At 38.5% G+C, this 14,741-nt stretch overlaps 1 protein-coding gene across 1 annotated transcript; it reads left to right on the forward strand.

The window, feature by feature from the left end:
* The first annotated feature begins 3,725 nt into the window (after positions 1-3,725).
* On the forward strand, positions 3,726-13,928 carry MMP7 (matrix metallopeptidase 7). The gene is made up of 6 exons (XM_003253045.4): positions 3,726-3,879; positions 6,480-6,706; positions 6,792-6,940; positions 9,382-9,510; positions 11,050-11,211; positions 13,639-13,928. Exons 1-6 carry the CDS (start codon positions 3,763-3,765, stop codon positions 13,665-13,667), a joined length of 813 nt encoding a protein of 270 aa, XP_003253093.1. The 5' UTR covers positions 3,726-3,762; the 3' UTR covers positions 13,668-13,928.
* The last annotated feature ends 813 nt before the right edge of the window (positions 13,929-14,741 follow it).

A 14,741-nucleotide genomic window follows, 5' to 3' on the forward strand; every position in this document is an offset into this window, starting at 1 on the left:
AAACTCCCTGGCACACGAGGCTCGCTCTCAACAACTTGACTCCCACCTGCTTTTCCAGTCACTTGCCATCCCCGACCATAGCCACATTGACTGCTTGCTCTGCTGTATCCATGCTCTTTTCCCATGTCTTCTTCCTGGAATGCCCTTTTCCAAGGGAACTCCTAGTTACCCTCCAAAATCCAGCCAAAATGCCACCTCTTGTATGGATTACTCCTCAGTTCCCACAAGAAGGATTAACTGTTCCCTTCTTTTTGGTAGCTTTGCATATTATAAGCAAGTGTCACTTTGTTTTATGAGTATTTACCTCCCGATATTGCCACCCTAGAGCACGAGCTTCTAAAGGCTGGAATTGGGACTTGATTCCACTGGGTCTTTTTTCCTAATTACAATTTAGATGAACAAGAGATTTATTTCTCCTTATTCAAGAGTGAGTATTGAAGGAAGTTACTAAAATAATTTAAAGTGTTTGTAATTTCTAATGCTCTTTGAATTGCTAAAAGTAAACAGAAATGTAAAATACAAAATCTAGAAGATACCTTTTTTAAGACTTTATTTTTTTAAAGCAGTTTTAAGTTCACAGCAAAATTGAAAGGAAAGTACAGAGATGTCCCATATACCTCCTGCCCCTACACATGCATAGCCTCCCCAATTATCAACATCCCTCACCAGAGGGGTACATTTGTTTCTGTGTGTGTGTGTATTTTTTTTGTTTTGTTTTGTTTTGTTTTTTTGAGACAGAGTCTCACTGTGTTTCCCAGGCTGGAGTACAGTGGCGTGATCTCGGCTCACTCCAATCTCCACCTCCTGGGTTCAGGTGATTCTCCTGCCTCAGTCTCCCGAGCAGCTGGGATTACAGGCACCTGCCAAAACACATGGATGATTTTTGTACTTTTAGTAGAGACAGGGTTTCACCATGTTGGCCAGGCTGGCCTCAAACTCCTGACCTCAGGTAATCTGCCTGCCTCGGCCTCCCAAAGTGCTGGGATTACAGGCGTGAGCCACCGTGCCCAGCCTATATTTGTTACAATTGATGAACCTACACTGACACATCGTAATCACCCAAAGTGCATTGCATTTGTGTTCACTCTTGATGTTGTACATTCTACGTGTTTGGACAAATGTATAATGACATGAATCCACCATTACAGTATTATACAGAGTAGATGCACTGCCCCAGAAATTCTCTGTGCTTTGCCTATTCATCCTGCCCATCCCACGTCCAGCCCACACAACTACTGATATTTTTACCTATTTTTGCCTTTTCCAGAATGTTATATAGTTGGAATCATACACTAAGTAGCCCAGCAGATTGCTTCTTTCACTTAATAATATGGATTTCAGATTCTTCCATGTTTATTCATGGTTTCACAGCTCATTTCTTTTTAGCACTGAATAACATTTCATTGCCTGGATGTCCCGCAGTACATGTATTCATTCACCTACTGAAAGACATCTTTGTTGCTTCCAAGTTTAGGCAATTATGGATAAAGCTGCTATAAACATCCATATGTATGTTTTTGTGTAAACATATATTTTTATCTCCTTTAGGTAAACACCAAGGAGCACCATTGCTGAATCATATTGTATGTTTCGTTTTGAAAGAAACCATCAAACTGTCTTCCAAGGTGGCTGTACCATTTTTCATTTCCACTAAAACATCCTGCATTTGCCACTGTCAGTGTTCTGGATTTTGGCCTTTCTAATTGGTATGTAGTGGTATCTCATTACTGTTTTGATTTGCATTTCCCCAATGACATATGATGTGAAGAATGTTTTCATATGCTTATTCACTATCTGTATATCTTTTTTGGTAAGATGTCTGTTAAGGTTTTTGGCCCATCTTTAAAATCATTGTTTGTGTTCTTATTGTTAAGTTTTAAAAGATACTTGTATATTTTGGATAACAGTCCTTTATTGGATGTGTCTTTTTTTTTTGAGAGAGAGAGAGAGAGTCTCCCTCTGTCACTCAGGCTGGAGTGCAGTGGAGTGATCTCAGCTCACTGCAACCTCTGCTTCTGAGGTTCAAGCAGTTCTCGTGCCTCAGCCTCCTGAGTAGCTAGGACTACAGGCGCCCATTACCATGTTTGGTTAATTTTTGTATTTTTATTAGAAACAGAGTTTTGCCACGTTTCCCAGGCTGGTCTCAAACTCCTGACCTCAGGCAATCCACTGGCCTCAGCTTTCCAAAGTCCTAGGATTACAGGCGTGAGCCACCGCGCCTGGCCGTGGATGTGTCTTTGCATTTATTTTCACCCAATTTGTGGCTTGTGTGCTCATTCACTTGAGGAAATGCCTTTTGATTTTAATTCATTGCAAATATTACCAAGAAGGTGATATAATTTCATTTTTAGCTGATTCAAGTAAAGTTCATAAATATTCATTATTCTACAAATATTTATGGTGCACCTTATCATATGTCAAACTCTGACTAAGGATACCAATTACTCTAGTTAAACTGTGACCGTACAGAATCAAGACATCTCTGTAAAGAGAGCAAATTTAATTAACTGACCTGAAAATTTTACCTTTGCTGACTCACAGTTCTCAATAACCATGTAATTTAAGTGATATGTGATTAACTAAATTTTTTAGCTCCAGCATATTTGGAGTGTTTGCCATGATGTATGAGAGTCAAAAGCCATCATGCTCTCCCAAGTAATGTATAATATAATAAAAGAGACAGACCTATTACAAAATGAATAGGCAGTGCAGTGGGTTACAAAAAGCACTGAGCTACTCTCTGTGTGAGCTGGGAGAAGTATAATAAGTTAAATTATCATCTTGGCCTCACTTTCATCTTTGGTAAGAATGGAGTCATTGGGCTAGAATCTGTAGGTAATGGATTCTTACTGCTATACGTAGAATAACCATTTTGTGAACTAAGGACCAATGCAGCCCTACCTGTAGCTGGGTAGCAGCCAGAGTCAGAGTGATTGGAAGAAAAAAACTGGATTTCCAAGTTGAAGGTCTAGCTTTGGAAGAATCTGTTACTATAAAATGAGAAGCAGAATAAGTAAGCCAGATGAACAGTTAAGCCCGTGCTTGTAGATTTTTGTTGGCTTGGTATTTTTTCGTGTTTAATTCAAGAAGAATTAGAGGCAGTGTTCCCCATTAAGAAAAGACATAACCTGATTAAAAGGAGACCCAAAGAAGGGAATTATCACTGCTCTGCTAAGGGACATGGAAGATGAGGGGACACAGCACAGTTCTGTATAGGATGGCCACTAATCCAGCCACACAGCAGCATTTCCATCTGCCTCCTGCCATCTTTCCCCTGTATGGAGAACCACAGGATGTTGGTAATGTTCTATTTCTTGACTTTGGTGACTGTTACAGTATTTGCTTAATTATTATTTCATTATTTATATGTTTTGTGCACTTTTCCATACCTTTCAATTGTTAAGAAATCCTTTAAGAATATATGGTACCATAATGTCCTGAATGATACCTATGTGAGCAGTCATTTGACTTTGGCAATCCATGAGGTTTCTCATGGATTCAATTTATGCAGCAGACAGAAAAAAAAAATCATTTGAAAGACAAATACATTGTGTGCTTCCTGCCAATAACGATGTAATACTTCCTCGTTTTAGTTAATGAAAAATAACACATACTTTCAAAGTTCTGTAGACTCTAAAAAGAAAGAAAACACTCAAATGAGTCACCTATTTCCACATTCGAGGCTGAGAAGCTATATAAATTTCTGCAGTCACTAGCAGAAAACACCAAATCAACCATAGGTCCAAGAACAATTGTCTCTGGATGGCAGCTATGCGACTCACCGTGCTGTGTGCTGTGTGCCTGCTGCCTGGCAGCCTGGCCCTGCCGCTGCCTCGGGAGGCGGGAGGCATGAGTGAGCTACAGTGGGAACAGGCTCAGGTATGTCACAGCCCACTTACTTGGGGTTCCATGCTTTTGCCAACTGCATTAAGAAATGTGTTTTTCAATTATTTCCCTTCCCATGTTAGCATTGCAGTGGAATTTTCTTTGGGGTAGTTTTTCGGATTATAAAAGCAATATATGTTTTCATCAAGTAGCCATTAAAAGCAGGTTTCAGAGTCTGCTCAAATCAGGCTTGAGTTCCAACCCTCCACTCACTATGTAGATAGACTCAGGAAGGTCATTAAACTTCTCTAAGCTTCAGGTTTCCAATTTGGAAGTTGGAGCTAAGAATGATATCAACCAAATGAGGGTGTTGTAAAGCATTCAACACAATACCTGAAACATTGTTTAAATTAAGTTCTTATTTTTATTTGTTATAACTTGAGATTCTTTTTCTATAGTATGCAGAATATTGCCTCTTAAGATACAACTTGTAAATATACTGTTTGTATATTTACAATACGGTTTGTAATGGAGATATTTGAAGTCAGAAAACATGGGTAGAAGTTACAACTCTCCAACAAGTCAATGACAATAGACAAGGCATTAACATCTGACTTTGTTTTCTCATATGTCCAGTAGAAAAATTAATATTATGTGTTTTATACCTCATGGGGTATTCCAGTAAGTAAATGAGGTGATAACAAAACCAATTAGCATGTATGTATGTAAGAATTGTAGATTATATATACATTGTGTCATTTAATCCTTAGTTCTATAAAAAGAGGAAACCAAAGTTAAATTGATTAATATGCTTATTAGTGGTAGAGATAGAAATCAAGGACAAATGCTTCTGGTTCAAAAATCATGTTCCTTCCAATATGCTTCTTAATAAGCAGTCTAATAAATATAAGCAGTCTATTAATTATTATTTGGTTAACTAATAGGATGATTACTCATAAGTATTATTTGTAAATTTAGGCTTTAAGCATAAGAAAAGTCAATTTTTAATTCACATTAACTTAGACTTTTAAAAAGTTCCAGTTACAATAAGTTAGATTGAACCACACGAAGTTACTAGTATTTAACTTTTAAAATCTCCAAAGCAGTAATTTTATATGGTTCCACCTAATGAATTCTCCAGAAAGAGTACTTTGCATTTAGTTTCTTTACTTACAGTGGAGGTTGGCAGAAACTTAGTCTTTACTTGGAGGGATGTTAGCTAGGTTTAACAAAAAAAACAGGAAAAGTCATCTCAACAAAGCAGAGAGATTTCTTCCAGAGGGTGTCTTGGTAAAGTCTGTAGCTCTAGAAGGGATTAAATGGGTTATTTGTTCTTAAATAAAGGATCAGTTATCAACTGTCAGGGATGAACAATAAGTATTTGTTGTATTTAATGAAACAATTGTTGGTAACAGGAAAAAAAGGCACAATATTAATAAGATTTCTTACATAAATTGCATATTCCTGGGCGGTCCTAAGACAGGTAACCATTACCATCTACTCCAAACAAACTGCAAATTAGTGAGCCAATGTTTAAATCATTTTAACAACAATATTATCAGGCATCATATAACCCTACACATGTTTCTAATGTATAGAAGTCAGAACACTTGAGTTCAAATACTGGCTCCTTCGGTTACTCACAAGGTGGTCTTGTGCAATTTATTTCACTTCTCTGAGCTGTGTTTCTTCATATATAAAATAGGGATAACAATGCCATACTTGTTTCATAGGGTGGTTATGAGGTTTACATAAAATAAATATGTAAGTGCCTGGCTCTAGTAAGTGCTTAAAAATTTTCCTGTGAGGTTGCTATTGTTAGTTCATTCCCTTTTGTTGTTGTGTTTGTGCTGCTGGATTCCTAACCTCATATCCAGATACTGAGAACCTTTAGAGAAATTCCCAGGAACCCAACTTTGCATGGAATAAACCTGGGAGTCCTACTGTATACTGCAATCTCCCAAAGTGGGTTTGACTAGAGATTTAACAGCAGAAAGAGGGGCTGGGAATGGAACGAGCGGAAAGAGGGAAAAGAGGGCCTAGGAGTCAGGAAAGTCAAGTCCAGTTCTGCTACTAATTTAAGGTGTGAACCTGGGCACATAAATCATTTAGTTGCTATAAGCTTTGGTTCCTTCACCAGATTATTAAATTGAACTATTTAATAATTTCCTAATATCTTTTCCCAGAGCTAAATTTTAAGACCCTTTAACTTTTAGCTGGAACCACATCTCAGCTGGACCTTAGATAGGGCTGGTTGACCTCAGATCTCCCCCCACAGGGTCTATGATAACACTGAGAGAAGGTCCTAGTCGTACCCCTGAGGACAGACTGGTACATGCTTCCTGATTGCTCTTACACACATCTAGGCTTTATTAAAGTGTATAGTGTATTTCTCCCCAAAACATTTAAAGGGATTTTTTAAAAATCGAGGGATTCTTTTCTTTTGCTCACGAAATGGCATGCCAGTGCTTCATTAGCAATATTAAATTTTCTCCTCACTAATGCACACTTATTTTTCTCTGTGACTGTGTAATTATTCTGTCTTCAAATCATTATTTGAATCCACAGGAACCAAAGGCAAGAGATGTATAGGCTTCTAAGATAAAAGAATAGAATAAACAAGAACTATAGATTAATTACTCTCTTTTCAATAGGACTATCTCAAGAGATTTTATCTCTATGACTCAGAAACAAAAAATGCCAACAGTTTAGAAGCCAAACTCAAGGAGATGCAAAAATTCTTTGGCCTACCTATAACTGGAATGTTAAACTCCCGCGTCATAGAAATAATGCAGAAGCCCAGATGTGGAGTGCCAGATGTTGCAGAATACTCACTATTTCCAAATAGACCAAAATGGACTTCCAAAGTGGTCACCTACAGGTTAGTTTTGCTCTGGCTCATTTTGGCAAAAACAATAAAGCCTGTTTCCTAAGAGGTCAAACATTGTTTTCTTGTTTGCCACTAGGATCGTATCATATACTCGAGACTTACCGAGTATTACAGTGGATCGATTAGTGTCAAAGGCTTTAAACATGTGGGGCAAAGAGATCCCCCTGCATTTCAGGAGAGTTGTACGGGGAACTGCTGACATCATGATTGGCTTTGCACGAGGAGGTAAGAAAGATTCCTGTAGGCTAATCCTGTGTCCTATTTTGTTTGTTCATGGTTTATATCAGTGCTCTTTTCTTATGAGGATTAAAATCCTTTAATGAGATATGATTGATTGATAGACAGATAATAGATTTAGCAATATTATTACAATTTTTATAATCTGGTAATACAGGGCCACTTTTTATAGCAGCAGTTGTCAAACCACGACCCATGAGCCAAATCCAGCCCAGCTTCTGTTTTTGTAAATAAAGTTTTACTGGACTACAGTCAGGCTCCTTCATTTCCCTATTATCTATGACTGTTTGGGGTCAGGCTGCAACTGTGACAGAGATCACAAAGCTTAAACACTTGTTATCTGACCCTTTACAGAAAAAGTTTGCCAACCCCTGTTTTGTAACGTGAATTATTATTTATATATACAGTCATGCACTGCTTAACAATGGGAATACATTCTGAGAATGAGACCTTTGGCAATCTTGTCATTGTGCTAACATCATAGAGTACACTTACACAAACCCAGGTGATACAGCCTACTATCCACCTAGGCTCCATAGTGTAGCCTATTGCTCCTAGGCTGTAAATCTATACAGCATGTTACTATACTGAATACGGTAGGCAACTGTAACACAATGGCAAGTATTTGTGTGTCTAAACATATTTAAACATTGAAAAGTTAATGCATTGAGCTATGACATTATCACAGCTACTATATCACTAGGCTATAGGAATTTTTCAGCTCCATTATAATCTTATAAGACCATTGTATATGTGGTCTGTTTACTGAAAGATCATTATGTAGCACATGACTATATGCTTACAATATATCTAGCTAACATCAATATTAAATCAACAGAAAGAGTCGCAGCTTCCAAAGGCCTCAAGAGGCCCCTGAGAAGTGGTATATGACCTGTTGCTAATGCCTTTCATGTGGCAAGGAAGTAGGAAATGGAAACTTTCATATTAAAGAACTTAAAAATATATAACACAGCAGGGCGTGGTGGCTCACGCCTGTAATCCCAGCACTTTGGGAGGCCAAGGCAGGTGGATCATCTGCAGTCAGGAGTTCAAGACCAGCCTGGTCAACATGGTGAAACCCCATCTCTACTAAAACAAAAATTAGCTGAGCATGGTGGTGCATGCCTGTAATTCCAGCTACTTGGGGGGCTGAAGCATAAGAATTGCTTGAACCTGGGAGGCAGAAGTTGCAGTGAGCCAAGATCACACCACTGTATTCCAGCCTGGGCAACAGAGCAAGACTATGTCTCAAAAGAAAAAAAAAAAAAAATATATATATATATATATATATTTTACATGGGTTTTTCTATATGTAAAACCCATTTTTTTAGTATATGTGTTATATATGTGTGTGTGTATATATATGTATATGTAAAACCCATATACATAAATTGTTCTTAATTGCTAGTGTTTCATGGTGCAAATTTAGAGAAAAATGTTGCCCATTTCAGTCTGTTCTATGTGGAACGGTCCGGCTACTGTAGCTGAAATTCGAACTTCAACTCACAGTATTGACAACACTGAAGACAATGTTATGGGAAAGCACTAATCATGGCACTACAAGTTTTTCAAGAGCTGGATAAACTGGACTGGCCTCATATCACCTTGAAGATAACCAGCTCTGCATCACAAATTAAAGGACTATCAAAAGCCATTTTAAGAGATCTTGAGCATGGCTGTCTAAGAGACTATTTACTACGCCCACAAAGAATAAGCTAGGTTTTTAAGAAAAAAATATATATATGAACTGGTGCACAAATTACTTGCCAAATGCAGTATTCATATTCATTCTGCCTCCCACCACCCTTTGGCTGAGCAAAGTGGTCAAATTTAACAAAAGCTTAAATGCAACCATAAGTTTGGTATAACTGCATTTTAAGTCCTGTATCCAGTAAGCTTTCAATATATGGTGATTATCAGTGATGAGCAATGGTTCTGTGAAACGAAAAGTGTCTGGGCCAAGAAAGCACCCAAACTACCCTGTGAATGCAACCGACAGCGCATAACAATGTCAGCTACTTGGACTGGGCTGCCTTTTTTTTTTTTTAATTTATTTTTTGAGATGGAGTTTCACTCTTGTCACCTAGGCTGGAGTGCAGTGGCGCGATCTCAGCTCACTGCAACTTCTGCCTCCTGAGTTCAAGCAATTCTCCAGCCTCAGCCTCCCAAGTAGTTGAGATTATAGGCATGTGCCACCACGCCCAAATTTTTGTATTTTTAGTGAAGACGGGCTTTCACCATGTTGGCCAGGCTGGTCTCAAACTCCTGACCTCAGGTGATCCACCCACCTCGGCCTCGCAAAGTGAGCCACCATGCCTGGCCTGGACTGGGCTGCTTTTTCTAGCCTTAATAATCATATAAACTGAAAAATAAAATGACTGGAGAAAAAAAAATCAGTCACTAAGAACAATCACTCCATTTTCTTTCAGCTCATGGGGACTCCTACCCATTTGATGGGCCAGGAAACATACTGGCTCATGCCTTTGCACCTGGGACAGGTCTTGGAGGAGATGCTCACTTCGATGAGGATGAACGCTGGACAGATGGTAACAGTCTAGGTATAGCATCTCATGTCTCTTCTACTCCACATCCTTTTTAAAATCCTGGACTTACACTAAGTTAAATAATTATTTTAATTTATAATAAGTATTGAGCCCTTGCTAAGTGCCAAACACTGTACTATATGCCTGAAATGCATTATTTCATGTAATATACTCATAATGCTACACACACAGAAGATGGACACTCAGGCTATGGAGTCAAGCACTACTGATCCAATTTGCTGTACGTCTACCGATTACTCTGTGTCATTGGCAAGTTACTGAATTTCTCTGAGCCTCAGTTTTCTCCTCTGTGGAATGGAAATATAAATAGTTCCCACATCAAGGATTCTTTAAATTAAATGAGATAATGCTTACACAGTGCTTGGAATGTATTAATAATTCATTAAATTATAGCTCTTTCTTCATATTTCCAAAAAATACATGCCCCAAATGGAAAAGAAAGAGAAGTAGAAACTATGATATTTAAGAAGTATATGCAATTCTGGAATTATTCACTATTTTCCAGAAAGAACCAACTCCATGATTTAGTATATCATATTTATTGTTTTACATAGTAGGATATTATAAGCACATGAGATAACTAATGGAGAAGAACTCTGGTATAAATAATCCCACTTAGAGACAATTTCTTTAAGGCTACCAACTGGCCCTAAAAGGGAAATTTGTACTTGTGTTTGGCAAAGGAAATTCACCATAGCTTGCTGCCTTGCTGTGAAAATCTGTTAAATTGTGATGCTGCCTCCCATTTGCATCTGGCATGTTCTTTTCATTCTTCTTTCTTCCCACTTAAGGTAGGTTAAAGGCAGCTTCCTTCAATTCAATGCAACACCACCAGAGCTCTGGCCACTCCTCAAACGCACGGGCTCACACCTTCCACATACTTGCAAAGCCTTTCAATGAGTATGAGGCAGAACAAAGGATATATGTAATACAAGTTAATGAATCAAAATCAAAAACAAAGCCCAGCATTGCCTAGAGATCCTGCCTTTCAATCTTCGCTTTCTCAAAGCCACCTTTCTCTCTTCTGATATCCAAAGTCACTAACATTTATTGAATGGCCCTGACTTCCCAAATATTGAGAAACTCTAGTTATCATGACAAATCTATAGGGTAGAAATTACTGTCTCTGTTTAACAGATGAGAAACTGAGACTCAGCAACATCAATTAATCTGTCCAGAGTTGTCCAGCTAGTAAGTAGTGGAGCTACATTTCAAACCTAGGTCTTAGTGCTTGTAAAACCTTTGCTTTCCACTGCAGAGTACTGCTGCCTGAATGAAAGAATCAAATAAAAAAAAATTACACATTTTTAAGAAGCAGAAGTAGTGATGAGATTAAAGCACTCCTATTCTGATTAACCTTCTAAACCCTCTCCACTTGTGAAAGCCTAGAAGCAAATAAGTAAGCTACTGTGGGCTAAAAATTGGGTATTTTTCTTTAGTTTTTTTAAATTATGATATCATATATTATATACAATGTTACATAATGTATGTAGCTATTTTTATCATTACCGTTTGTCACTTCTTTGGTTGTAGGAATTAACTTCCTGTATGCTGCAACTCATGAACTTGGTCATTCTTTGGGTATGGGACATTCCTCTGATCCTAATGCAGTGATGTATCCGACCTATGGAAATGGAGATCCCCAACATTTTAAACTTTCCCAGGATGATATTAAAGGCATTCAGAAACTATATGGTAATAATTATTATTTCAAATAAGAGGATTTCCCATTTTCTTTTTAGAGTGGGGTAGGAAAAGAAAGGCTGGGAAATGGGTATTTACCTGGAAAACTACACTGGAACTTATATCAAAAAGCCTATTGAGGGGAGGAATTGGGGACCTTAGATACTTAAACTATAACTAGGCTGTGATATACTAAGAAGATGTTGATTGTGAGTTTCAGTAACATAGTATCATGTGGTAAAATTATGCAAATGATACTGCCAAGATTTTCTTCAAGCTGCCACCCACTGCTCTTCCTCTCTCAGTTTAAATAGTTTAGGAGAGTGTCCCCTGTAGGGGTGCACTGAAGGGACAAAACACCTTTCTTCATAGCTGCCCACTCCTAAGGATTCAACCCTAAATAATTAAAAGTGACCCTACTCTTCATGTTTGCATGTACATGTAGAGAAAGTGGTTAACCACGGACAGAAACTGCTTATCATTCCTGGTCTTGATACTTATGTATAACCCTTGTCCCAATCTAAGCCTTTTTGGTTTAATCAAGTTCCAAATTCAGTTTTTTTAAGTGCACTGATTTGGATTTAGTGTGTTGAGTCAGCCAAAAGTAGTATTTGAGAAAGAAATCAAAGGACAAGAAAAAAAAGCTCTGTCTCTGGATAAAGATAAGGAAAGTAAGGTTCGAAGAGGCTAAGTGGACTGTCCAAGGTCACGTGATTGTTGAGGGCTCGAGCTATGATTCCAAGTGGGGGCTCTGTGACTTCGTACTTTTTCTACGACATATCCTGGCCTATCAATGCCCAGTAAGCTTTTTATCCTAGCAAGAATAAAAGAATACAGAATAACATCTTTAAATCAGCAGATATAACTAAACCTAGCCAGGATGAAGAGAATACACTGCAAAAAGCTCACTAAAGAGTCTTCAAATGATCACATGAGCAACGAAAGTGCTTCCCCATAAGAGAGGGCTGTCCTCAGGGGAGAAATATTCCAGTAAGACACTGGATTTAAGATATCAGTTCAACCTAGCATTTGCTATAAATCAGCATGTCCCAAACTGTATTCTCAGAACACTAGTCCTACAGTGTGATTCCCAGAAAAGGAGGCTATGGAGGAATAAGTTCAAGAAACACTACCTGCTGTATTTCAGGTGTATAGACTATTAGAGAGTGTAGAGCATTGAACAAACGTTTAACTCAGTGTTTCCTAAATTATAATCCATTTTATGGGTCTCAATGAGTCCCATAAAACAGTACTTCAGAGAACACACTTTGGAAAATGCTATGTAACTATTCCCAAAAGATTTAACTTAAAGAACCACTGCTGTCCAAAAGATTCACAAAAGGCTGACTATTGTTGGTAAAGTTATCATGAACAAAACTGAAAATACTACCGTCCCCTTACATAAAACTGTGGAACTCATGGAATATTCTACAGCAGTCTATAAATATTGTAGAACCCTAAGAAAAATACAAAGAGACTAAAGAAGATCTGAGGCATGCTGATTAAATTTAACAGGAAGAAAAGAGACTGGTGCGTTAGAACCTTAAGTATTAGACAAAAGGGCATCCCTGGTCAGAGTTGGAAAGAAGGAACTTCTGGACAAATGGAAATAGAATTTAATTATGTAGGCTGTATATGTAGGGAGTTAATTAATCTAAAAAGTAATATGAGCAGAAAACATAGATTCCAAAGAAAGTGATTAAGATACAAGATTCCTAATGCTATACTCAGAATGATAAAAATAATAGCTGGCTGGGCGCAGTGGCTCACGCCTTTACCCAGCACTTTGGGAGGCCAAGGTGGTTGGGGATCGCTTGACGCCAGGAGTTTGAGACCTGGGCAACATGGTAAAACCCCATCTCTACTGAAAATACAAAAATCAGCCGGGTGTGAAGGTGCATGTCCGTAGTCCCAGTAACTCAGGAGGCTGAGGCATGAGAATTGCTGGAACCCAGGAGGCAGAGGTTGCAGTGAGTCGAGATCACACCACTGCAATCCAGCCTGGGCAACAGAGTGAGACTCCGTCTCAAAAAATAAATAAATAATAGCTAACATGCATTCAGTACTTGCAGTATCCCAAGACTTCACATGGACTAACTCATTTAATTCAAGAATTCAATGAGACATTATTATCCACATTTTACAGATTTGTAATCCGATGCTAAGAGAGGTTAAGTAGTAAACTACCTAAGGTCACACAGCTAGTAAACTGGTAGAGACAAGATGCAAAGGTACCTGAGCCCTGGGCCCACGCTCCAGTCAATCCTGCCTTCTTAGCCTCTGGAGGTTGTTCTTCAGAATCTTTGTCCCAGGCACAAAGAACTGGGCTGAGTGAATAATAGATTACACTTTCTGTGACATTTCCTTTGCCTATATAATCTTAGGATGGTTTTTATGCATTTTCTACATATCAGAATGTTCTTTTTTTTCTCTCAATAGGAAAGAGAAGTAATTCAAGAAAGAAATAGAAACTTCAGGGAGAACATCCATTCATTCATTGGATTGTATATCATTGTTGCATAACCAGAATTGATAAGCACTGTTCCTCCACTCCGTTTAGCAATTATGTCACCCTTTTTTATTGCAGTTGGTTTTTGAATGTCTTTCACTCCTTTTAAGGATAAACTCCTTTATGGCGTGACTGTGTCTTACTCATCTATACTCGCAGTGGGTAGATGTCAATAAATGTTATATACACAAATAAATACAATGTTTATTCCATGGTAAATATATTTGGGAGCACTCTTTCTGTGAAGACATACTATACAACGAAACGAAAGACTAAGACAAAAAAAGAATCCCACCACACTATTTTGGGGTCTTCTGCAGCACCTCACCCTTCCACCCGAGAGGGAAGGTGGGAGCTCCACCTCTTTATTGTTCATTAGTGTGCCCCAAAGTTACACTAATTTCCCCTTACCTTTGTGGCCCATGCTCTCACTCTGAGTCCTCTGGAAAGTCCAATTCTTCCCACAAATGTCTGAGAATTTCCAACAACTTACGATTTACCACCCCATGGTCACTTCCAGCTCCAAGTTCCTACCTCCCCCTCACCTCCTGATTTTCCTGCAACCTCTCCAGCTGAAGCCACTCTCTAGGTTCCCTTCCCTTTTCCCCATGCCAACCCAGATGTTGGTCTCACCCTGTTCTCTTTAACTTTCTACAAACCAGTGCTACAAGGCTTTAAGGAGAATGTAGATGTTGCTGGAGATTTGCATAAATAGTGGAATTTTCTACTGTGCAAGGGTCATGAAATTGAACAAAACTAAAATTGGATATTATGGATATTATCTCCATCCTTGAAATCCTTTTTTTTGTTTGTTTGTTTTCTTGTTTTGTTTTGTTTTTTTGGTAGGCAGTGTCTCATTCTGTTACCTAGGCTGGCGTGCAGTGGCACGCAATCTCGGCTCACTGCAACCACCGCCTTCTGGGTTCAAGCGATTCTCCTGCCTCAGCCTCCCAAGTAGCTGGGATTATAGGCACATGCCACCATCCCTGGCTAATTTTTGTATTTTCAGTAGAGATGAGGTTTCACCATATTA

The sequence above is a fragment of the Nomascus leucogenys genome, chromosome 15 (assembly GCF_006542625.1).
Source record: "Nomascus leucogenys isolate Asia chromosome 15, Asia_NLE_v1, whole genome shotgun sequence".
NCBI classification, from domain to species: Eukaryota; Metazoa; Chordata; class Mammalia; order Primates; family Hylobatidae; genus Nomascus; species Nomascus leucogenys.